General features: G+C 44.7%; 1 protein-coding gene across 2 annotated transcripts; it reads right to left on the bottom strand.

Moving 5' to 3' along the window:
* Nucleotides 1-1,581: 1,581 nt before the first annotated feature.
* ccnq (cyclin Q) lies at nucleotides 1,582-25,568 on the bottom strand. Of its 2 annotated transcripts, XM_045696579.2 has the most exons (5): nucleotides 25,148-25,568; nucleotides 24,741-24,924; nucleotides 18,583-18,715; nucleotides 13,277-13,495; nucleotides 1,582-1,927 (listed from the first exon to the last, which is right to left on the bottom strand). In XM_045696579.2, exons 1-5 carry the CDS (start codon nucleotides 25,302-25,304, stop codon nucleotides 1,838-1,840), a joined length of 783 nt encoding a protein of 260 aa, XP_045552535.1. In that variant the 5' UTR covers nucleotides 25,305-25,568; the 3' UTR covers nucleotides 1,582-1,837. The 2 variants fall into 2 exon arrangements, with proteins under 2 accessions (XP_045552535.1, XP_045552537.1); XM_045696581.2 differs by lacking the exon at nucleotides 13,277-13,495.
* Between the last annotated feature and the right edge of the window lie 965 nt (nucleotides 25,569-26,533).

Genomic DNA, 26,533 nt, shown 5'->3' with positions numbered 1-26,533 from the left:
ATATTCTAAATGATAGGCTATTCAATTGGCTGCATCTCTCGGTACCAACTTTAATTAAGTTAATCACGACGCAATTCATTTTTTTTGCGCTCCCTCACCTGCTACACCACTGATCACCGGACGCCTACACGCCGCCGACTCACCGTGCAGGCTGAGCTCCCGGACAGCGTCAGGAGGGAGGCAGAATCCCGTTAACGCACGTGGAATCCACTAAAAGCAACAGATAATGAGATAAACCCTTTACCGTCCAGATGTTGATATTGATCCTGATGATGAACGTTGTCCCCTTGCATATTAGCGTTGCCTGTCGACAGCTGGAGGATGAGGTGAAGGAGACGGAGGAAGAGGGAGAAACACTTCATCCATGCCTTGAAGGTGCCATAAAATTGTTTCGATTAATTCAACTGTTGAGCCTACCTTGATAAATGATGAATAGGCCTATATTTGACATCGTTTTTTTAAGGAAGGAACTACAGAAGCTGTTGGTACCGTAACAGGTCATGATTGTCCAAGTCATCATCAATAAATCCCCCCCTACTGTTGACCAATCACAGACGAGGGGGGCATAGATTTCGGCTAGACTTCAGCTTGCCTCGAGAGAAAAAATTAGTGTGGCGAACATGTTAGCATGCGGACGCCTTACTCTCTCTCTCTCTCTCTCTTTCCAGTACCACTCTTCAAACCTTATAGTTGATCAATGCAGAGAATACGGAACCCCTCGTTAATCATAATAAAAAGACAGGGAAAGAAAGAGAAGAGAGAGAAAGAGAGGACAGGAGAGAGAGCTGCTTATTGTTTGTTTTATTTGGATGCAAACATTATAGACCATGGGTGTCAAACTCAATTCGTGGAGGGCCTTGTGTCTGCTGGTTAATTCCCTTTAATTCATGGAGGGCCGTGTGTCTGGTTAATTCCCTTTAATTCATGGAGGGCCGTGTGTCTGGTTAATTCCCTTTAATTCATGGAGGGCCGTGTGTCTGGTTAATTCCCTTTAATTCATGGAGGGCCGTGTGTCTGGTTAATTCCCTTTAATTCATGGAGGGCCGTGTGTCTGGTTAATTCCCTTTAATTCATGGAGGGCCGTGTGTCTGCTGATTAATTCCCTTTAATTCATGGAGGGCCGTGTGTCTGGTTAATTCCCTTTAATTCATGGAGGGCCGTGTGTCTGCTGGTTAATTCCCTTTAATTCATGGAGGGCCGTGTGTCTGCTGATTAATTCCCTTTAATTCATGGAGGGCCGTGTGTCTGGTTAATTCCCTTTAATTCATGGAGGGCCGTGTGCCTGGTTAATTCCCTTTAATTCATGGAGGGCCGTGTGTCTGGTTAATTCCCTTTAATTCATGGAGGGCCGTGTGCCTGGTTAATTCCCTTTAATTCATGGAGGGCCGTGTGTCTGGTTAATTCCCTTTAATTCATGGAGGGCCGTGTGTCTGGTTAATTCCCTTTAATTCATGGAGGGCCGTGTGTCTGGTTAATTCCCTTTAATTCATGGAGGGCCGTGTGTCTGCTGATTAATTCCCTTTAATTCATGGAGGGCCGTGTGTCTGGTTAATTCCCTTTAATTCATGGAGGGCCGTGTGCCTGGTTAATTCCCTTTAATCCGTGTCCAACTAAGACCTAGACAATCAGGTGAGTGGAGTTCGTAACTAAACCTGTTATGTATTAACTCTTGATTTAACATTTATTATCAAAAAGATGAAACAGTTCAGTTCTTCAGAGTACAGAAAGTAGTGAACACACACACACACACACGCACGCACGCACGCACGCGCGCACGCACGCACACACACACGCACACACACACACACGCACACACACACACGCACGGCCTCCCCCCTCAGGTACATTTGGCCTCCATGTCGTAGAGGTGTAGCAGGTCAGAGATGATGGCATCAATGTGTTCCTTAGTGATGTCTTCACACAGCACCTAGACACACAGAGAGAAGGGCTCAATACACACTGACACACACCCATACTATCACTCACACACACACACACACACACAAACACCCATACACACAGACACACACCCATACTATCACTCACACACACACACACACAAACACCCATACACACAGACACACACCCATACTATCACTCACACACACACACACACACAAACACACACACACACTGACACACACCCATACTATCACTCACACACACACACACACACACAAACACCCATACACACAGACACACACCCATACTATCACACACACACACACACACACACACACACACCCATACTATCACACACACACACACACACACCCATACTATCACACACACACACACACACACACACACACACACACACACATACTATTACACACACACACCCATACTATCACACACACACACACACACACCCCCCCCCCCCCATACTATCACTTGCTTAAACACACGCTTACACACGGTTACACACACACGGTTACACACACACCCCCATACTATCACACGCTTAAACACACGGTCACACACACGGTTACACACAGGGGCTGTGGCGGTCATTACATGTTGTCAGCCAGTGATTGTCATGTAAATAACAGCCGGTCTCACGGTAACTAAGTGTTAATGAACCATGTTCAGCATCTCCAGGCCTCCACACACGCTGCTCCATGTAATATAGTCTACACCATTATTAAATCCATGTAATATAGTCTACACCATTAATAAATCCATGTAATATAGTCTACACCATTATTAAATCCATGTAATATAGTCTACACCATTAATAAATCCATGTAATATAGTCTACACCATTATTAAACCCATGTAATATAGTCTACACCATTATTAAATCCATGTAATATAGTCTACACCATTATTAAATCAATGTAATATAGTCTACACCATTAATAAATTCATGTAATATAGTCTACACCATTATTAAATCCATGTAATATAGTCTACACCATTATTAAATCCATGTAATATAGTCTACACCATTATTAAATCCATGTAATAGTCTACACCATTATTAAATCCATGTAATATAGTCTACACCATTATTAAATCCATGTAATATAGTCTACACCATCAATAAATCCATGTAATATAGTCTACACCATGAATAAATCCATGTAATATAGTCTACACCATGAATAAATCCATGTAATATAGTCTACACCATTATTAAATCCATGTAATATAGTCTACACCATTATTAAATCCATGTAATATAGTCTACACCATTATTAAATCCATGTAATATAGTCTACACCATTATTAAATCCATGTAATATAGTCTACACCATGAATAAATCCATGTAATATAGTCTACACCAATATTAAACCCATGTAATATAGTCTACACCATTATTAAATCCATGTAATATAGTCTACACCATGAATAAATCCATGTAATATAGTCTACACCATGAATAAATCCATGTAATATAGTCTACACCATTACTAAATCCATGTAATATAGTCTGCACCATTATTAAATCCATGTAATATAGTCTACACCATTATTAAATCCATGTAATATAGTCTACACCATTATTAAATCCATGTAATATAGTCTCCACCATTATTAAATCCATGTAATATAGTCTACACCATTATTAAATCCATGTAATATAGTCTACACCATTATTAAATCCATGTAATATAGTCTACACCATCAATAAATCCATGTAATATAGTCTACACCATCAATAAATCCATGTAATATAGTCTACACCATGAATAAATCCATGTAATATAGTCTACACCATTATTAAATCCATGTAATATAGTCTACACCATTATTAAATCCATGTAATATAGTCTACACCATTATTAAATCCATGTAATATAGTCTACACCATGAATAAATCCATGTAATATAGTCTACACCATGAATATATCCATGTAATATAGTCTACACCAATATTAAATCCATGTAATATAGTCTACACCATCAATAAATCCATGTAATATAGTCGACACCATTAATAAATCCATGTAATATAGTCTACACCATTATTAAATCCATGTAATATAGTCTACACCATTATTAAATCCATGTAATATAGTCTACACCATTATTAAATCCATGTAATATAGTCTACACCATTATTAAATCCATGTAATATAGTCTACACCATTATTAAATCCATGTAATATAGTCTACACCATTATTAAATCCATGTATTATAGTCTACACCATTATTAAATCCATGTAATATAGTCTACACCATGAATAAATCCATGTAATATAGTCTACACCATGAATATATCCATGTAATATAGTCTACACCATTATTAAATCCATGTAATATAGTCGACACCATTAATAAATCCATGTAATATAGTCTACACCATTAATAAATCCATGTAATATAGTCTACACCATTATTAAATCCATGTAATATAGTCTACACCATTATTAAATCCATGTAATATAGTCTACACCATTATTAAATCCATGTAATATAGTCTACACCATTATTAAATCCATGTAATATAGTCTACACCATCAATAAATCCATGTAATATAGTCTACACCATGAATAAATCCATGTAATATAGTCTACACCATTATTAAATCCATGTAATATAGTCTACACCATTATTAAATCCATGTAATATAGTCTACACCATTATTAAATCCATGTAATATAGTCTACACCATGAATAAATCCATGTAATATAGTCTAAACCATGAATATATCCATGTAATATAGTCTACACCATTATTAAATCCATGTAATATAGTCGACACCATTAATAAATCCATGTAATATAGTCTACACCATGAATAAATCCATGTAATATAGTCTACACCATTATTAAATCCATGTAATATAGTCTACACCATTATTAAATCCATGTAATATAGTCTACACCATTATTAAATCCATGTAATATAGTCTACACCATTATTAAATCCATGTGATATAGTCTACACCATTATTAAATCCATGTAATATAGTCTACACCATTATTAAATCCATGTAATATAGTCTACACCATTAATAAATCCATGTAATATAGTCTACACCATTATTAAACCCATGTAATATAGTCTACACCATTATTAAATCCATGTAATATAGTCTACACCATTATTAAATCCATGTAATATAGTCTACACCATTAATAAATTCATGTAATATAGTCTACACCATTATTAAATCCATGTAATATAGTCTACACCATTATTAAATCCATGTAATATAGTCTACACCATTATTAAATCCATGTAATAGTCTACACCATTATTAAATCCATGTAATATAGTCTACACCATTATTAAATCCATGTAATATAGTCTACACCATCAATAAATCCATGTAATATAGTCTACACCATGAATAAATCCATGTAATATAGTCTACACCATGAATAAATCCATGTAATATAGTCTACACCATTATTAAATCCATGTAATATAGTCTACACCATTATTAAATCCATGTAATATAGTCTACACCATTATTAAATCCATGTAATATAGTCTACACCATTATTAAATCCATGTAATATAGTCTACACCATGAATAAATCCATGTAATATAGTCTACACCAATATTAAACCCATGTAATATAGTCTACACCATTATTAAATCCATGTAATATAGTCTACACCATGAATAAATCCATGTAATATAGTCTACACCATGAATAAATCCATGTAATATAGTCTACACCATTACTAAATCCATGTAATATAGTCTGCACCATTATTAAATCCATGTAATATAGTCTACACCATTATTAAATCCATGTAATATAGTCTACACCATTATTAAATCCATGTAATATAGTCTCCACCATTATTAAATCCATGTAATATAGTCTACACCATTATTAAATCCATGTAATATAGTCTACACCATTATTAAATCCATGTAATATAGTCTACACCATCAATAAATCCATGTAATATAGTCTACACCATCAATAAATCCATGTAATATAGTCTACACCATGAATAAATCCATGTAATATAGTCTACACCATTATTAAATCCATGTAATATAGTCTACACCATTATTAAATCCATGTAATATAGTCTACACCATTATTAAATCCATGTAATATAGTCTACACCATGAATAAATCCATGTAATATAGTCTACACCATTATTAAATCCATGTAATATAGTCTACACCATCAATAAATCCATGTAATATAGTCGACACCATTAATAAATCCATGTAATATAGTCTACACCATTATTAAATCCATGTAATATAGTCTACACCATTATTAAATCCATGTAATATAGTCTACACCATTATTAAATCCATGTAATATAGTCTACACCATTATTAAATCCATGTAATATAGTCTACACCATTATTAAATCCATGTAATATAGTCTACACCATTATTAAATCCATGTAATATAGTCTACACCATGAATAAATCCATGTAATATAGTCTACACCATGAATATATCCATGTAATATAGTCTACACCATTATTAAATCCATGTAATATAGTCGACACCATTAATAAATCCATGTAATATAGTCTACACCATTAATAAATCCATGTAATATAGTCTACACCATTATTAAATCCATGTAATATAGTCTACACCATTATTAAATCCATGTAATATAGTCTACACCATTATTAAATCCATGTAATATAGTCTACACCATTATTAAATCCATGTGATATAGTCTACACCATTATTAAATCCATGTAATATAGTCTACACCATTATTAAATCCATGTAATATAGTCTACACCATTAATAAATCCATGTAATATAGTCTACACCATTATTAAACCCATGTAATATAGTCTACACCATTATTAAATCCATGTAATATAGTCTACACCATTATTAAATCAATGTAATATAGTCTACACCATTAATAAATTCATGTAATATAGTCTACACCATTATTAAATCCATGTAATATAGTCTACACCATTATTAAATCCATGTAATATAGTCTACACCATTATTAAATCCATGTAATAGTCTACACCATTATTAAATCCATGTAATATAGTCTACACCATTATTAAATCCATGTAATATAGTCTACACCATGAATAAATCCATGTAATATAGTCTACACCATGAATAAATCCATGTAATATAGTCTACACCATTATTAAATCCATGTAATATAGTCTACACCATTATTAAATCCATGTAATATAGTCTACACCATTATTAAATCCATGTAATATAGTCTACACCATTATTAAATCCATGTAATATAGTCTACACCATTATTAAATCCATGTAATATAGTCTACACCATTATTAAATCCATGTAATATAGCCTACACCATTATTAAATCCATGTAATATAGCCTACACCATCATATTATATTAGACAGCTCTAGAGAAACATGATATAAAGAAAATGTAGTCTATTTCAGAATAGCATACTCTTGAGTTGTCCTGATCTGGCTGTGTCATATGGCTACACTAGTTCATTTAGCAGGTCCTGATGTGGCTGTGGGCTACACTAGTTCATTTAGCAGGTCCTGATGTGGCTGTGGGGCGACACTAGTTCATTTAGCAGGTCCTGATGTGGCTGTGGGCGACACTAGTTCATTTAGCAGGTCCTGATGTGGCTGTGGGCTACACTAGTTCATTTAGCAGGTCCTGATGTGGCTGTGGGGCTACACTAGTTCATTTAGCAGGTCCTGATGTGGCTGTGGGGCGACACTAGTTCATTTAGCAGGTCCTGATGTGGCTGTGGGGCTACACTAGTTCATTTAGCAGGTCCTGATGTGGCTGTGGGGCTACACTAGTTCATTTAGCAGGTCCTGATGTGGCTGTGGGGCGACACTAGTTCATTTAGCAGGTCCTGATGTGGCTGTGGGGCGACACTAGTTCATTTAGCAGGTCCTGATGTGGCTGTGGGGCTACACTAGTTCATTTAGCAGGTCCTGATGTGGCTGTGGGCTACACTAGTTCATTTAGCAGGTCCTGATGTGGCTGTGGGCTACACTAGTTCATTTAGCAGGCCCTGATGTGGCTGTGGGCTACACTAGTTCATTTAGCAGGTCCTGATGTGGCTGTGGGGCTACACTAGTTCATTTAGCAGGTCCTGATGTGGCTGTGGGCTACACTAGTTCATTTAGCAGGTCCTGATGTGGCTGTGGGGCTACACTAGTTCATTTAGCAGGTCCTGATGTGGCTGTGGGGCTACACTAGTTCATTTAGCAGGTCCTGATGTGGCTGTGGGCTACACTAGTTCATTTAGCAGGTCCTGATGTGGCTGTGGGCGACACTAGTTCATTTAGCAGGTCCTGATGTGGCTGTGGGCTACACTAGTTCATTTAGCAGGTCCTGATGTGGCTGTGGGCTACACTAGTTAATTTAGCAGGTCCTGATGTGGCTGTGGGCGACACTAGTTCATTTAGCAGGTCCTGATGTGGCTGTGGGGCTACACTAGTTCATTTAGCAGGTCCTGATGTGGCTGTGGGCTACACTAGTTCATTTAGCAGGTCCTGATGTGGCTGTGGGCTACACTAGTTCATTTAGCAGGTCCTGATGTGGCTGTGGGGCTACACTAGTTCATTTAGCAGGTCCTGATGTGGCTGTTGGGCTACACTAGTTCATTTAGCAGGTCCTGATGTGGCTGTGGGGCTACACTAGTTCATTTAGCAGGTCCTGATGTGGCTGTGTTCTACACTAGTTCATGTAACAGACAAGATTTGATTAGAATTCCTTGTCATTATTTTATAGTATGAAGAATACAACTGAACAAAGCTGAATTAAATAGAAAGGATATTTTCTCCAAACCATTTGAGAGGGAGGGGCACATGTAGTTGAGTGGTTAAATATGTGATATAATGAAATTGGTCCTCCGAGATGATTAATTTAGAGTTACTAATGCAACTTTAGTTGTGATACAAACGTTGGACGAAATGTTTAGATTTTTAATGCGTTCTAAGGCTGCATCATGCGACTAATGATGATTTGAAAAAAGTTGCATGAAAGGCATGAGCTCTGCTGTTTCTTGCGCAGGCAGCACACACTTCATCAGTCTCTCATTCTTAATTTAATATGGTCTTTACATATACAGTGAATTCGGGAAAGTATTCAGACCATCACTTTTTCCACATTTTGTTACGTTACAGCCTTATACTAAAATTGATTAAGGAAAAAAAAACAATTTAATCCATCTACACACAATAACAAAGCAAAAAGTATTTTTATTTTTGCAAATGTTAAAATAAAATAAAAACCTTAAATATAACATTTACATTAATATTCAGACCATTTACTCAGTACTTTGTTGAAGCACCTTTTGCAGCGATTTCAGCCTCCAGTGTGCTTGGGTATGATGCTACAAGCTTGGCACACCTGTATTTGGGGAGTTCCTCCCATTCTTCTCTGCAGATCCTCTCAAGCTCTGTCAGGTTGGATGGGGAGCGTTGCTGCACAGCTATTTTCAGGTCTCTCCACAGATGTTCGATCAGGTTCAAGTCCAGGCTCTGGTTGGGCCATGCAAGGACATTCAGAGACTTGTCCCAAAGCCGGTCCTACGTTCTCTTGGCTGTGTGCTTAGGGTTGTTGTCCTGTTGGAAGGTGAACCTTCGCCCTCAGTCTGAGGTCCTGAGCGATATGGAGCAGGTTTTCATCAAGGATTTCTCTGTGCTTTGCTCCGTTCATCTTTCCCTCGATCCTGACTATTGCCTATTGCACATTCATGTTAACCTGTTAGGGCTAGGGGGCAGTATTGACACAGCCGGATAAAAAATGTACCCGATTTAATCTGGTTACTACTCCTGCCCAGTAACTAGAATATGCATATAATTATTGGCTTTGGATAGAAAACACCCTAAAGTTTCTAAAACTGTTTGAATGGTGTCTGTGAGTATAACAGAACTCATATGGCAGGCCAAAACCTGAGAAGATTCCATGCAGGAAGTGGCCTGTCTGAGAAGTTGTGTTTCATCTTGGCTCTTTTTATTGAAGACTGAGGATCTTTGCAATAACGTGACACTTCCTACGGCTCCCATAGGCTCTCAGAGCCCGGGAAAAAGCTGAACGATATCGAGGCAGGCTCTGGCTGAAACACTTTATCGCTTTTGGCAAGTGGCCGCTCAGAGTACTATGGGCTTAGGCGCGTGCCCGAGTTGACCGAATGCTTTCTTTTCTTTTGTCTGTTTACCTAAACGCAGATTCCCGGTCGGAATATTATCGCTTTTTTATGAGAAAAATGGCATAAAAATTGATTTTAAACAGCGGTTGACATGCTTCGAAGTACGGTAATGGAATATTTAGAATTTTTTGGTCAGATTAACGAGAGTCTTATCTTTAAAATGGTGTAAAATAGTCATATGTTTGAAAAATTGAAGGTTTTGCATTTCTAAGGTATTTGAATAACGCGCCACGGGATTACACTGGCTGTTGTAGGTGGGACGCAAGCGTCCCACCTAGCCCATAGAGGTTAAATGTGAAGCTTTAGCGCTGTCTTCAAGCACCTGACCAAATTTAATTTCCCCATGGTGGGATGCTAAAGTTGATCTGAATCTGAAGGAAGGTGAACCTTCGCTCCAGTCTGAGGTCCTGAGCGCTCTGGAGCAGGTTTTCATCAAGGATCTCTCTGTACTTCGCTCCATTCATCTTTCCCTCGATCCTGACTAGTCTCCCGGTCCCTGCCGCAGAACAACATTTTATTTTTAAATGTAACCTTTATTTAACATCCCGACAGCATGATGCTGCCACCACCATGCTTCACCGTAGGGATGGTATTGGCCAGGTGATGAGCAGTGCCTGGTTTCCTCCAGACGTGAAGCTTGGCATTAAGGCCAGAGCTCAATCTTGACTTCATCAGACCAGAGGATCTTGTTTCTCATGGTCTGAGAATCCTTTAGGTGCCTTTTGGCAAACTCCAAGCGGGCTGTCATGTGCCTTTTACCGTCTGGCCACTCTACCATAAAAGGCCTGATTGGTGGAGTGCTGCAGAGATGGTTGTCCTTCTGGAAGGTTCTCCCATCTCCACAGAGGACCTCTGGAGCTCTGTCAGAGTGACCATCGGGATCTTGTTCACCACCCTGACCAAGGCCCTTCTCCCCCGATTGCTCAGTTTGGCCGGACAACCAGCTCTAGGAAGAGTCTTGGTGGTTCCAAACTTCTTCAATTTAAGAGTGATGGAGGTCACTGTGTTCTTGGGGACCTTCAATGCTGCAGAAATGTTTCGGTACCCTTCCCCAGATCTGTGCTCTCGACACAATCCTGTCTCGGAGCTCTACGGACAATTCCTTCAACTTCATGGCTTGGTTTTTGCTCTGACATGCACTGATAACTTTAGGACCTTATATAGACAGGTGTGTGTCTTTCCAAATCATGTCCAATCAGATGAATTTACCACAGGTGGACTCCAAGTTGTAGAAACATCTCAATGATGATCAATGGAAACAGGAAGCACTTGAGCTCAATATCGAGTCTCATAGCAAAGGGTGTGACGGTTTTTACTTAAAAAAAAAAAAAAATGTGCAAACATTTCTAAAAATAATGTTTCACTTTGTCATCATGGGGTATTGTGATGTCATTATGGGGTATTGTGATGTCATTATGGGGTATTGTGATGTCATTATGGGGTATTGTGTGTAGATTGATGAGGAAAATGTTTAATTGAATCCATTTTAGAATAAGGCTGTAATGTAACAAAAAGTGGAAAAAGTGAAGGGGTCTGAATACTTCCTGAATGCACTGTAGTTTACTAATATGGAATATTTTTATTTATTTAAAATGGCCCACAAAAACCCCCCCAAAAAACCACTCATCCATAGCCTGCACTTGAATAGTGAATGAAGGGTACCCCCGGGGTTCCACAGGGTGGAGGGTACCTGGGGTTCCACAGGGTACCTGCGGTTATGTTAGAATTATTATTTAGAATGGCCCGCAAAAAAAACATGCCATCTGTACCTATTTTTTTTATTCTGCATTTGACCCCCTTTTTCTCCCCAATTTCGTGATATCCAATTGCGATCCAATTACGATCTTGTCTCATCGCTGCAACTCCTCAACGGGCTCGGGAGAGGCGAAGGTTGAGTCATGTGTCATCCGAAACATGAGCTGCCAAACCGCGCTTCTAAACACCCGCTCACTTAACCCCGGGAAGCTGCACCAATGTGTCGGAGGAAACACCGTTCAACTGATGACCGTAGTCAGCCTGCAGGCGCCCAGCCCACCACAAGGAGTCACTAGAGTGCGATGAGCCAAGTAAAGCCCTGCTTTTCATGGTTCAGGTCCCTTAGTTCCAGTGAAGGGAAATCTTAATGCTACAGCATACAATGACATTCTAGACGATTCTGTGCTTCCAACTTTGTGGCAACAGTTTGGGGAAGGCCCTTTCCTGTTTCAGCATGACAATGGCCCCCTGTGCATAACGCGAGGTCCATAACAGAAATGGTATGTCAAGATCGGTGTGGAAGAACGTGACTGGCCTGCACAGAGCCCTGACCTCAACCCCATCGAACACCTTTGGGATGAATTGAAAAGCCGACTCGAGCCAGGCCTAATCGCCCAACATCAGTAACCGACCTTTACAAATGCTCGTGGCTGAATCTCTCCCCCCCAACACCCCCCCCCTCCCACCTCGCTCTCCCCCCAACACAACACACAAACAGATATTAGAAATGCAGACCAGGTATGACCTGAGGGTCAGAGGGCCCCAACACCCCTCCCCCCCCCCTCCTCTCCTACCTGCCACCACACTCCCCCCCTCCTCTCCTACCTGCCACCACTCTCCCTCCCCCCCCCCCTCCTCTCCTACCTGCCACCACTCTCCCTCCCCCCCCCCCTCCTCTCCTACCTGCCACCACTCTCCCTCCCCCCCCCCCTCCTCTCCTACCTGCCACCACTCTCCCTCCCCCCCCCCTCCTCTCCTACCTGCCACCACTCTCCCTCCCCCCCCCCCTCCTCTCCTACCTGCCACCACTCTCTCTCCCCCCCAACACACACTCTCCTACCTGCCACCACTCTCCTCCCCCCCCCCCCCCCTCCTACCTGCCACCACTCTCCCTCCCCCCCCCCTCCTCTCCTACCTGCCACCACTCTCCCTCCCCCCCTCCTCTCCTACCTGCCACCACTCTCCCTCCCCCCCCCCCCTCCTCTCCTACCTGCCACCACTCTCTCTCCCCCCCAACACACACTCTCCTACCTGCCACCACTCTCCTCCCCCCCCCCCCCTCCTACCTGCCACCACTCTCTCTCCCCCCCCCTCCTCTCCTACCTGCCACCACTCTCCCCCCCCCCCCCCTACCTGCCACCACTCTCTCTCGCCCCCAACACACACTCTCCTACCTGCCACCACTCTCTCTCCCCCCCAACACACACTCTCCTACCTGCCACCACTCTCTCTCTCCGACAGGAACCTCCACCCCGTAGCTGAGCAGTGCCAGGTACAGCGTTGCTATGGCGATGTGTTGGGGGGCGTGGCGCACACACATGGTGCCATGGTAACAGTCTCTAAGCAACGCCCAGGTGGTCTCGGCGACGGGAGTTCTGGACCAGGCGTGACGATTCACTAACGACTTCACCGACAGGAGGTAGTGGAGGAGATACTAAACACACACACACACACACACACACACACACCAGGTATGACCTGACTGTCCACGGAGTTAGGGTCAGGGGTTAGAGGGGTCAGAGGTTAGAGGGGTCAGGGGGGGTCAGGTGTTAGAGGGGTCAGAGGTTAGAGGGGTCAGAGGGGAAAAGACAGCTGACCGCTAGACTAATTTACCAAATCTAAACATGTTTTGCTTTCAGTGACTGACACAACAAGTAGCGCTGAGCGCTTTGGAGGTCGGTTCCATTATGAAACAATAAATCACAGTTTCACAATTCGATTCGTTTTTATTTATTTTATGCAATATGTGGGTTGAATCCTGTAACAACACAGAACAAAACAAGAAAACGTCCCATGATGGTAGAGACTGGCCAATACTGCTGATCACTTAACCATCACTTATTCACAGTACTTTAATAAATATTTCAGTTATTGTGTTATATTACATTAGTTTTATTTGATTACTTTATTATTTCCTTGCAAGTCATCATCTCATCTCTATAGAGCTGCTTTCTGACAAAAAAATAAATAAATCACTATTTTAGTAGTTCTTCAAAGTAAATAAGACTTTTATGGCTGCTAAAGACCAACTAGTCATGTAGATGGTGTATTTTCAGGCTTTCGGTCCCTCTGCATCACGCGTCCTCTCAGAGTATCCTTTCTATCCATCTCCATCACGCGTCCCCTCTCAGAGTATCCTTTCTATCCCTCTGCATCACGCGTCCTCTCAGAGTATCCTTTCTATCCATCTCCATCACACGTCCTCTCAGAGTATCCTTTCTATCCCTCTGCATCACGCGTCCTCTCAGAGTATCCTTTCTATCCATCTCCATCACACGTCCTCTCAGAGTATCCTTTCTATCCCTCTGCATCACGCGTCCTCTCAGAGTACCCTATCTATCCATCTCCATCACACGTCCTCTCAGAGTATCCTTTCTATCCCTCTGCATCACGCGTCCTCTCAGAGTATCCTTTCTATCCCTCTGCATCACGCGTCCTCTCAGAGTATCCTTTCTATCCCGCTCCATCACGCGTCCTCTCAGAGTATCCTTTCTATCCCTCTCCATCACGCGTCCCCTCTCAGAGTATCCTTTCTATCCCTCTGCATCACGCGTCCTCTGAGTATCCTTTCTATCCCTCTGCATCACGCGTCCTCTCAGAGTATCCTTTCTATCCCTCTGCATCACGCGTCCTCTCAGAGTATCCTTTCTATTCATCTGCATCACGCGTCCTCTCAGAGTATCCTTTCTATCCCTCTGCATCACGCGTCCTCTCAGAGTATCCTTTCTATCCCTCTGCATCACGCGTCCTCTCAGAGTATCCTTTCTATCCCTCTCCATCACGCGTCCCCTCTCAGAGTATCCTTTCTATCACTCTCCATCACACGTCCTCTCAGAGTATCCTTTCTATCCCTCTCCATCACACGTCCTCTCAGAGTATCCTTTCTATCCATCTCCATCACACGTCCTCTCAGAGTATCCTTTCTATCCCTCTCCATCACACGTCCTCTCAGAGTATCCTTTCTATCCCTCTCCATCACACGTCCTCTCAGAGTATCCTTTCTATCCCTCTCCATCACACGTCCTCCCAGAGTATCCTTTCTATCCCGCTCCATCACACGTCCTCTCAGAGTATCCTTTCTATCCCTCTCCATCACACGTCCTCTCAGAGTATCCTTTCTATCCCTCTCCATCACACGTCCTCCCAGAGTATCCTTTCTATCCCGCTCCATCTTACGTCCTCTCAGAGTATCCTTTCTATCCCTCTCCATCACACGTCCTCTCAGAGTATCCTTTCTATCCCTCTCCATCACACGTCCTCTCAGAGTATCCTTTCTATCCCTCTCCATCACACGTCCTCCCAGAGTATCCTTTCTATCCCTCTCCATCACACGTCCTCTCAGAGTATCCTTTCTATCCATCTCCATCACACGTCCTCTCAGAGTATCCTTTCTATCCCTCTCCATCACACGTCCTCTCAGAGTATCCTTTTTATCCCTCTCCATCACACGTCCTCTCAGAGTATCCTTTCTATCCATCTCCATCACACGTCCTCTCAGAGTATCCTTTCTATCCCTCTCCATCACACGTCCTCTCAGAGTATCCTTTCTATCCATCTCCATCACACGTCCTCTCAGAGTATCCTTTCTATCCCTCTCCATCACGCGTCCCCTCTCAGAGTATCCTTTCTATCCCTCTCCATCACGCGTCCTCTCAGAGTATCCTTTCTATCCATCTCCATCACACGTCCTCTCAGAGTATCCTTTCTATCCCTCTCCATCACACGTCCTCTCAGAGTATCCTTTCTATCCATCTCCATCACACGTCCTCTCTTCTTCCACATTGTGTTACGTTACAGCCTAATCATCTACACACAATACCCCATAATGACATCACAATACCCCATAATGACATCACAATACCCCATAATGACATCACAATACCCCATAATGACATCACAATACCCCATAATGACATCACAATACCCCATAATGACATCACAATACCCCATAATGACAGTGAAAACAGGTTTTTAGAAATGTTTGTAAATGTATTCAAAATAAAAACTGAAATACCTTATTTATATAAGTATCCAGACCCTTTGCTATGAGACTAAATTGATCTCAGGTTCATCCTGTTTCCATTGATCATCCTTTAGATGTTTCTACATCTTGATTGGAGTCCACCTGTGGTAAATTTAATTGATTGGACATGATTTGGAAAGGCACACACCTGTCTATATAAGGTCCCACAGTTGACAGTGCATGTCAGAGCAAAAACCAAGCCATGAGGTTGAAGGAATTGTCCGTAGAGCTCCGAGACAGGATTGTGTCGAGGCACAGATCTGGGGAAGGGTACCAAAAGGCACTTGACAGCTCACTTGGAGTTTGCCAAAAGGCACCTAAAGGACTCAGACCATGACAAACAAGATTCTCTGGTCTGATGAAACCAAGATTGAACTCTTTGGCCTGAATGCCAAGCGTCATGTCTGGAGGAAACCTGGCACCATCCCTACGGTGAAGCATGGTGGTGGCAGCATCATGCTATGGGGATGTTTTTCAGCGGCAGGGACAGGGAGACTAGTCAGGATCAAGGGAAAGATGAACGGAGCAAAGCACAGAGTGATCCTTGATGAAAACCTGCCCCAGAGTTCTCAGGACCTCAGACTGGGGTGAAGGTTCACATTCCAACAGCACAATGACCCTAAGCACACAGCCAAGACAACGCAGGAGTGGCTTCGGGACAAGTCTCTGAATGTCCTTGAGTGGCCCAGCCAGAGCCTGGATTTGAACCCGATCGAACATCTCTGGAGAGACCTGAAAATAGCTGTGCAGCGATGCTCCCCATCCAACCTGACAGAGTTTGAGAGGATCTGCAGAGAAGAATGGGAGAAACTCCCCAAATAAAGGTGTGCCAAGCTTATAGCGTCATACCCAAGAAGACTTGAGGCTGTAATCGCTGTCAAATGTGTTTCAACAAAGTACTGAGTAAAGGGTCTAAAAACCTGTTTTTGCTTTGTCATTATGGGGTATTGTGATGTCATTATGGGGTATTGTGATGTCAGTATGGGGTATTGTGATGTCATTATGGGGTATTGTGATGTCATTATGGGGTATTGTGATGTCATTATGGGGTATTGTGATGTCATTATGGGGTATTGTGATGTCATTATGGGGTATTGTGATGTCATTATAGGGTATTGTGTGTAGATTGTTTTTCCTCATCAATCTAATCAACTTTAGAATGAGGCTGTAACGTAACAAAATGTGGAAAAAGTTAAGGGGTCTGAATACATTCCGAATGCGCTGTAAGCAGGCGTGCAATGGATTATGGTCATTGTAGTTAAGGACCACGTTTTCTGCACTAATCTATGTAGAATACTGGCCTGTTGGAAACTACAACTCCCTACTACATCACACAGTTCAGTCTGGATCTGATTTATCTCTAGAGAAACTACAACTCCCTACTACATCACACAGTTCAGACTGGATCATATTTATCTCTAGAGAAACTACAACTCCCTACTACATCACATAGTTCAGACTGGGTCTGATTTATCTCTAGAGAAACTACAACTCCCTACTACATCACACAGTTCAGGCTGGATCTGATTCATCTCTAGAGAAACTACAACTCCCTACTACATCACACAGTTCAGACTGGATCTGATTCATCTCTAGAGAAACTACAACTCCCTACTACATCACACAGTTCAGTCTGGATCTGATTTATCTCTAGAGAAACTACAACTCCCTACTACATCACAGTTCAGACTGGATCTGATGTATCTCTAGAGAAACTACAACTCCCTACTACATCACACAGTTCAGGCTTGATCTGATTTATCTCTAGAGAAACTACAACTCCCTACTACATCACACAGTTCAGTCTGGGTCTGATTTATCTCTAGAGAAACTACAACTCCCTACTACATCACAGTTCAGACTAGATCTGATTTATCTCTAGAGAAACTACACATCGAGCTCACAGAAATAAACAAACTAAATAGAATTCAAATATTTGAACCGACGTCGGTCAAATTAGTTGTTTAAAAACGGAAAAATAACAGACATTTCGGTGAAGTGTTTAATAACAAGACAAACAGCTGATGCACAACCACATTTCTAAATTGCACCTTGTGTATTCTAACCATCAACAGGAAGTTGAGACTGAGTTCCGAAAAAAGTATTACTATTTTTGTATAATTTTTTGGAAAGGGGAGGAATTGATCTGTTGGCCTACAAAAAGATGGGCCACCAGTTGTCTATCCCTGGGTTAGAGGTTAGGGGTTCAGGAGTTAGGAGGTAGAGTTCAGGAGTTAGGGGTCAGAGTTCAGGGGTCAGAGTTCAGGAGTCAGAATTTAGGAGTCAGGGGTCAGAGTTCAGGGGTCAGGAGTCAGGGGTCAGGGGTCAGGAGTCAGGGGTCAGGAGTCAGAGTTCAGGAGTCAGGGGTCAGGGGTTCAGGAGTTAGGGGTTAGAGTTCAGGAGTCAGAGTTCAGGAGTCAGGGGTCAGGAGTCAGGGGTCAGGGGTCAGAGTTCAGGAGTCAGGGGTCAGAGTTCAGGAGTCAGGGGTCAGTACAGACCTTGTGTGGGTGCTGGAAGGAGACATGGAAGTTGAGTTGTCTGAGGACCAGGAGTTCACACTGCACCACACTGTCCCTGAGATCCCAGAACTCACCATCACAGTTCAGAGGTTCACTACTACTGTGGAAATACCTGGAGAGAGAGAGAGGTGGGGGGGAGAGAGGGGTGGGGGGGGGGGAGAGCGGGGTGGGGGGGAGAGAATGGATAAGGAGACAGAGATGGAGGGAGAGAGTGGGAGAGTAGGGGGGGGGGGGAGAGAGAGGTGGGGGTGGGGGGAGAGAGAGGATGGATAAGGAGAGAGGACAGAGATGGAGGGAGAGAATTGGAGGACGAGAGAGTAGGGTGGGGGGAGAGAGAGGATGATAAGGAGAGAGATGGAGGGAGATTATAAATCAGGGTTATGTAGAGTAAGAGGAAAAAACTTAAAAGTTCATCGGCATACGCATCTTGGGGCAGCAGGTAGCCTAGTGGTTAGAGTGGAGGGGAGGCAGGTAGCCTAGTGGTTAGAGTGGAGGGGCGGCAGGTAGCCTAGTGGTTAGAGTGGAGGGGCGGCAGGTAGCCTAGTGGTTAGAGTGGAGGGGCGGCAGGTAGCCTAGTGGTTAGAGTGGAGGGGTGGCAGGTAGCCTAGTGGTTAGAGTGTAGAGGAGGCAGGTAGCCTAGTGGTTAGAGTGTAGGGGAGGCAGGTAGCCTAGTGGTTAGAGTGGAGGGGTGGCAGGTAGCCTAGTGGTTAGAGTGTAGAGGAGGCAGGTAGTCTAGTGGTTAGAGTGGAGGGGTGGCAGGTAGCCTAGTGGTTAGAGTGGAGGGGAGGCAGGTAGCCTAGTGGTTAGAGTGGAGGGGGGGCAGGTAGTCTAGTGGTTAGAGTGGAGGGGTGGCAGGTAGCCTAGTGGTTAGAGTGGAGGGGCGGCAGGTAGCCTAGTGGTTAGAGTGGAGGGGCGGCAGGTAGCCTAGTGGTTAGAGTGGAGGGGTGGCAGGTAGCCTAGTGGTTAGAGTGTAGAGGAGGCAGGTAGCCTAGTGGTTAGAGTGTAGAGGAGGCAGGTAGTCTAGTGGTTAGAGTGTAGAGGAGGCAGGTAGCCTAGTGGTTAGAGTGGAGGGGCGGCAGGTAGCCTAGTGGTTAGAGTGTAGAGGAGGCAGGTAGCCTAGTGGTTAGAGTGTAGAGGAGGCAGGTAGCCTAGTGGTTAGAGTGTAGAGGAGGCAGGTAGTCTAGTGGTTAGAGTGTAGAGGAGGCAGGTAGCCTAGTGGTTAGAGTGGAGGGGCGGCAGGTAGCCTAGTGGTTAGAGTGTAGAGGAGGCAGGTAGCCTAGTGGTTAGAGTGTAGAGGAGGCAGGTAGCCTAGTGGTTAGAGTGTAGAGGAGGCAGGTACCCTAGTGGTTAGAGTGGAGGGGGGGCAGGTGGCCTAGTGGTTAGAGTGGAGGGGCGGCAGGTAGCCTAGTGGTTAGAGTGGAGGGGCGGCAGGTAGCCTAGTGGTTAGAGTGTAGAGGAAGCAGGTAGCCTAGTGGTTAGAGTGGAGGGGCGGCAGGTAGCCTAGTGGTTAGAGCGTTGGACTAGTAACCAGCAGGTAGACTAGTGGTTAGAGTGGAGGGGAGGCAGGTAGCCTAGTGGTTAGAGTGTAGGGGGGGCAGGTGGCCTAGTGGTTAGAGTGGAGGGGCGGCAGGTAGCCTAGTGGTTAGAGTGGAGGGGTGGCAGGTAGCCTAGTGGTTAGAGTGGAGGGGCGGCAGGTAGCCTAGTGGTTAGAGTGGAGGGGCGGCAGGTAGCCTAGTGGTTAGAGTGGAGGGGAGGCAGGTAGCCTAGTGGTTAGAGTGTAGGGGCAGCAGGTAGTCTAGTGGTTAGAGTGTAGGGGCGGCAGGTAGTCTAGTGGTTAGAGTGTAGGGGCGGCAGGTAGCCTAGTGGTTAGAGTGGAGGGGAGGCAGGTAGCCTAGTGGTTAGAGTGTAGAGGAGGCAGGTAGTCTAGTGGTTAGAGTGTAGAGGAGGCAGGTAGCCTAGTGGTTAGAGTGTAGGGGCGGCAGGTAGTCTAGTGGTTAGAGTGGAGGGGGGGCAGGTGGCCTAGTGGTTAGAGTGGAGGGGCGGCAGGTAGCCTAGTGGTTAGAGTGGAGGGGCGGCAGGTAGCCTAGTGGTTAGAGTGTAGAGGAGGCAGGTAGTCTAGTGGTTAGAGTGGAGGGGGGGCAGGTGGCCTAGTGGTTAGAGTGGAGGGGCGGCAGGTAGCCTAGTGGTTAGAGTGTAGAGGAGGCAGGTAGTCTAGTGGTTAGAGTGGAGGGGGGGCAGGTGGCCTAGTGGTTAGAGTGGAGGGGTGGCAGGTAGCCTAGTGGTTAGAGTGTAGAGGAGGCAGGTAGTCTAGTGGTTAGAGTGGAGGGGGGGCAGGTAGACTAGTGGTTAGAGAGGAGGGGTGGCAGGTAGCCTAGTGGTTAGAGAGGAGGGACGGCAGGTAGCCTAGTGGTTAGAGAGGAGGGGAGGCAGGTAGCCTAGTGGTTAGAGTGGAGGGGAGGCAGGTAGTCTAGTGGTTAGAGTGGAGGGGAGGCAGGTAGCCTAGTGGTTAGAGTGGAGGGGCGGCAGGTAGCCTAGTGGTTAGAGTGGAGGGGTGGCAGGTAGCCTAGTGGTTAGAGTGGAGGGGAGGCAGGTAGTCTAGTGGTTAGAGTGGAGGGGCGGCAGGTAGCCTAGTGGTTAGAGTGGAGGGGCGGCAGGGTAGTCTAGTGGTTAGAGTGTAGGGACGGCAGGTAGTCTAGCGGTTAGAGTGTAGGGGCGGCAGGTAGTCTAGTGGTTAGAGTGGAGGGGCGGCAGGTAGACTAGTGGTTAGAGTGGAGGGGTGGCAGGTAGCCTAGTGGTTAGAGTGGAGGGGAGGCAGGTAGCCTAGTGGTTAGAGTGGAGGGGCGGCAGGTAGTCTAGTGGTTAGAGTGGAGGGGTGGCAGGTAGCCTAGTGGTTAGAGTGGAGGGGCGGCAGGTAGCCTAGTGGTTAGAGTGGAGGGGTGGCAGGTAGCCTAGTGGTTAGAGTGGAGGGGCGGCAGGTAGTCTAGTGGTTAGAGTGGAGGGGCGGCAGGTAGCCTAGTGGTTAGAGCGTTGGACTAGTAACCAGCAGGTAGCCTAGTGGTTAGAGCGTTGGACTAGTAACCAGCAGGTAGCCTAGTGGTTAGAGTGTAGGGGCGGCAGGTAGCCTAGTGGTTAGAGTGTAGAGGAGGCAGGTAGTCTAGTGGTTAGAGTGGAGGGGTGGCAGGTAGCCTAGTGGTTAGAGTGGAGGGGCGGCAGGTAGCCTAGCGGTTAGAGTGGAGGGGCGGCAGGTAGCCTAGTGGTTAGAGTGGAGGGGCGGCAGGTAGCCTAGTGGTTAGAGTGGAGGGGCGGCAGGTAGCCTAGTGGTTAGAGTGGAGGGGCAGCAGGTTGCCTAGTGGTTAGAGTGGAGGGGCAGCAGGTAGCCTAGTGGTTAGAGTGTAGGGGCGGCAGGTAGCCTAGTGGTTAGAGTGGAGGGGCGGCAGGTAGCCTAGTGGTTAGAGCATTGGGCCAGTAACCAGCAGGTAGCCTAGTGGTTAGAGCGTTGGACTAGTAACCAGCAGGTAGCCTAGTGGTTAGAGCGTTGGACTAGTAACCAGCAGGTAGCCTAGTGGTTAGAGCGTTGGACTAGTAACCAGCAGGTAGCCTAGTGGTTAGAGAGCGTTGGACTAGTAACCAGCAGGTAGCCTAGTGGTTAGAGAGCGTTGGACTAGTAACCAGCAGGTAGCCTAGTGGTTAGAGAGCGTTGGACTAGTAACCAGCAGGTAGCCTAGTGGTTAGAGAGTTGGGCCAGTAACCAGCAGGTAGCCTAGTGGTTAGAGCGTTGGACTAGTAACCAGCAGGTAGCCTAGTGGTTAGAGAGCGTTGGGCCAGTAACCAGCAGGTAGCCTAGTGGTTAGAGCGTTGGACTAGTAACCAGCAGGTAGCCTAGTGGTTAGAGCGTTGGACTAGTAACCAGCAGGTAGCCTAGTGGTTAGAGCGTTGGACTAGTAACCAGCAGGTAGCCTAGTGGTTAGAGAGCGTTGGACTAGTAACCAGCAGGTAGCCTAGTGGTTAGAGAGCGTTGGGCCAGTAACCAGCAGGTAGCCTAGTGGTTAGAGTGGAGGGGCGGCAGGTAGTCTAGTGGTTAGAGCGTTGGGCCAGTAACCAGCAGGTAGCCTAGTGGTTAGAGAGCGTTGGACTAGTAACCAGCAGGTAGCCTAGTGGTTAGAGCGTTGGACTAGTAACCAGCAGGTAGCCTAGTGGTTAGAGAGCGTTGGACTAGTAACCGAGCTGACAAGGTAAAAATCTGTCGTTCTGCCCCTGAACAAGGCAGTTATAACCCACTGTTCCCCGGTAGGCCGTCATTGTAAATAAGAATTTGTTCTTAACTGACTTGCCTTGTTAAAGGTTAAATAAAATATTATAAATCTTCTGTTTCCAGCTACATTAACAATAATTAATGATGAATTAATGATCAATGTTATTTAAATGGACACATTTTTTTTAGCTTTTCTTTCAAAAACAAGGACATTTCTAACCCCAAACGTTTGAAAGGTAGTATATATATATATATATACATATATATATATATAGTGCTCAAAAAAATAAAGGGAACACTAAAATAACACATCCTAGATCTGAATGAAAGAAATAATCTTATTAAATACTTTTTTCTTTACATAGTTGAATGTGCTGACAACAAAAATCACACAAAAATAATCAATGGAAATCCAATTTATCAACCCATGGAGGTCTGGATTTGGAGTCACACTCAAAATGAAAGTGGAAAACCACACTACAGGCTGATCCAACTTTGATGTAATGTCCTTAAAACAAGTCAAAATGAGGCTCAGTAGTGTGTGTGGCCTCCACGTGCCTGTATGACCTCCCTACAACGTCTGGGCATGCTCCTGATGAGGTGGCGGATGGTCTCCTGAGGGATCTCCTCCCAGACCTGGACTAAAGCATCCGCCAACTCCTGGACAGTCTGTGGTGCAACGTGGCGTTGGTGGATGTAGCGAGACATCATGTCCCAGATGTGCTCAATTGGATTCAGGTCTGGGGAACGGGCGGGCCAGTCCATAGCATCAATGCCTTCCTCTTGCAGGAAATGCTGACACACTCCAGCCACATGAGGTCTAGCATTGTGTTGCATTAGGAGGAACCCAGGGCCAACCACACCAGCATATGGTCTCACAAGGGGTCTGAGGATCTCATCTCGGTACCTAATGGCAGTCAGGCTACCTCTGTCGAGCACATGGAGGGCTGTGCGGCCCCCCAAAGAAATGCCACCCCACACCATGACTGACCCACCGCCAAACCGGTCATGCTGGAGGATGTTGCAGGCAGCAGAACGTTCTCCACGGCGTCTCCAGACTCTGTCACGTCTGTCACGTGCTCAGTGTGAACCTGCTTCATCTGTGAAGAGCACAGGGCGCCAGTGGTGAATTTGCCAATCTTGGTGTTCTCTGGCAAATGCCAAACGTCCTGCACGGTGTTGGGCTGTAAGCACAACCCCCACCTGTGGACGTCGGGCCCTCATACCACCCTCATGGAGTCTGTTTCTGACCGTTTGAGCAGACACATGCACATTTGTGGCCTGCTGGAGGTCATTTTGCAGGGCTCTGGCAGTGCTTCTCCTGCTCCACCTTGCACAAAGGCGGAGGTAGCGGTCCTGCTGCTGGGTTGGTGCCCTCCTACGGCCTCCTCCACGTCCCCTGATGTACTGGCCTGTCTCCTGGTAGCGCCTCCATACTCTGGACACTACGCTGACAGACACAGCAAACCTTCTTGCCACAGCTCGCATTGATGTGCCATCTCGGATGAGCTGCACTACCTGAGCCACTTGTGTGGGTTGTAGACTCCGTCTCATGCTACCACTAGGGTGAAAGCACCGCCAGCATTCAGAAGTGACCAAAACATCAGCCAGGAAGCATAGGAACTGAGAAGTGGTCTGTGGTCCCCACCTGCAGAACCACTCCTTTATTAGGGGTGTCTTGCTAATTGCCTATAATTTCCACCTGTTGTCTATTCCATTTGCACAACAGCATGTGAAATTTATTGTCAATCAGTGTTGCTTCCTAAGTGGACAGTTTGATTTCACAGAAGTGTGATTGACTTGGAGTTACATTGTGTTGTTTAAGTGTTCCCTTTATTTTTTTGAGCAGTGTACATATATATTATAAAAACACAGCCCTACCTACCTGTGACACACGTTGATGATGTCACGGGTGCGGAGGTGCTGCTCCTCCACCTTGCCTGCTAGGTAGATGCAGCTCATCGCCACCAGGTAGGGCTCGTACACCGTCACACTCACACACTGGAAGAACCGGTGGTACAACACGCACGCTGTCGCCACGGGCACCGAACGCATGCCTAACTTCACACCTAGGGAGACAGTGTGTGTTATGGGTCAGGGTGGTGCAGGCTTTTGCGCCAGCCAAGCCTCGACACCTTATTCTACTAATAAAGGCCGTATTTAAAATGATGATATACTCAGATGTGTTAGCACTTGTCTGGAGCAAAAACCTGCACCCACACCGGCTCAGGCAGGGTGAGACTGACCACCCATAGTGAATATGGGTTGAGGGGTTCTGTTTCGGTACTGTACCCGTTTCCATGATGAACCGACACACACGGAAGTGGGTTTTAATCTCCCGTGTGGAATCCGTATCAGTGTCCAAGGCTGGAGCACCCCTCTTTCCCCCCGGTGTACCGTCCAGCCGCGGTACAGTCTCCATGGAACTGGGTGTAATGAACCTGGCCATCTCTAGAACAGCTAGCTAACGTTAGCTATTAGCTAAACAGTTATTTTGCCCTGTATAGAATAGAGAATGTTACACTAACATTGACTAGTAGTTGTTAACAAGAGCCGTCAACTAGTTTATCTTGTTTCTTTCCTGCTTGTCTGCTACTAATTGGGGCTAATCAAAGCCTATTGAAGTTATTATCTGTGCTACCAACACGCTGGCTCGTCTCTCACAGTAAAATCAAAGACAGAAACGTGCTTCCGTTATGCCCGCAGCAAAAACAATGACGTCACGTTCTTCATGTTAATGGCGAAACCTCCAAACTAAAAGCCCAAATTTCTAAAGATTGCAATGTGGATAATTCATTCAAAAAGATATTGAATTTTAATCAGTGGCCATTTCTACTTTTATTGTGCCAACGAGAAAAGGAAAGGTGAGTAATTTATGAAAACATAATCAAAATATGGTTGAGAATTTTTATTTTATTTTTAACAATAATGAAAGAATACAATGTTAACATTGGTACGTGGAGAATATTGAATATTGGGTTGTAGAGACTTTTCTACCGGTGAGGTGTAGAATATTCAGTAATTTCTCTACCAACCAGATATGGTTAGTTTAGAAGGGGGACTGTGTCATACTTTCTTTTTATATATATTTATTTAACTAGGCAAGTCAGTTAAAAACAAATTCTTAATTTACAATGACCTTCTACCCCTGCCAAAGCCTCCCCTAACCCGGATGACGCTGGGCCCATTGTGCGCCGCCCTATTGGACCTACATACCCAGCAGCACTTCATTCTCCAGCCCGCCATAGTCCCCAATGCAATACACTGTAATAGACTGTACATGGAAACATATTGGCTTTTAGAGAGAACATTTTTCTACCGGTCTCAGCTAAAGTGGGTGGGAAATACTCAGAAGGGTCTCTACTGAGCATATACGTGTAGTTTTGGAGGGGGATTGTGTCGTACATACCCAGCAGTTTTCTGTCTACAACCCAATGTGTTTTCCATGTACAGTCTCTTACAGTGTATTAGAGGTTATAGAGGCGGTGGAGGGAGAACCCAGCAGCAGGCCATGAGAGACAGTCCCACTCCAAAACAACAAATTATCATACATTTTTTCAACGAGGATTGCAATGCTGTGGAAAAACAGTTGTACTGCACTAGAGTGCAAAAAAAAAAATCAATATTCCTAAAGTTTGTCTTTGCAGGGGAGGGGGGGACTCTTATTGTGAAGGGGGG

The sequence above is a fragment of the Salmo salar genome, chromosome 15, assembly GCF_965601325.2.
Source record: "Salmo salar chromosome 15, fSalSal1, whole genome shotgun sequence".
NCBI lineage: Eukaryota > Metazoa > Chordata > Actinopteri > Salmoniformes > Salmonidae > Salmo > Salmo salar.
This window is presented reverse-complemented; position numbering and strand designations above follow the sequence as displayed.

Bases quoted from the DNA above. Each gene is read 5' to 3' on its own strand.
- ccnq (XM_045696579.2), bottom strand. From the start codon at position 25,304: ATGGCCAGGTTCATTACACCCAGTTCCATGGAGACTGTACCGCGGCTG. The intron at 18,716-24,740 runs GTAGGTAGGGCT...CTCTCTCTCCAG, and splicing joins ATCATCAACGTGTGTCACAG to GTATTTCCACAGTAGTAGTG. The intron at 13,496-18,582 runs GTCTGTACTGAC...GTGTGTGTTTAG, and splicing joins CCTTCCAGCACCCACACAAG to TATCTCCTCCACTACCTCCT.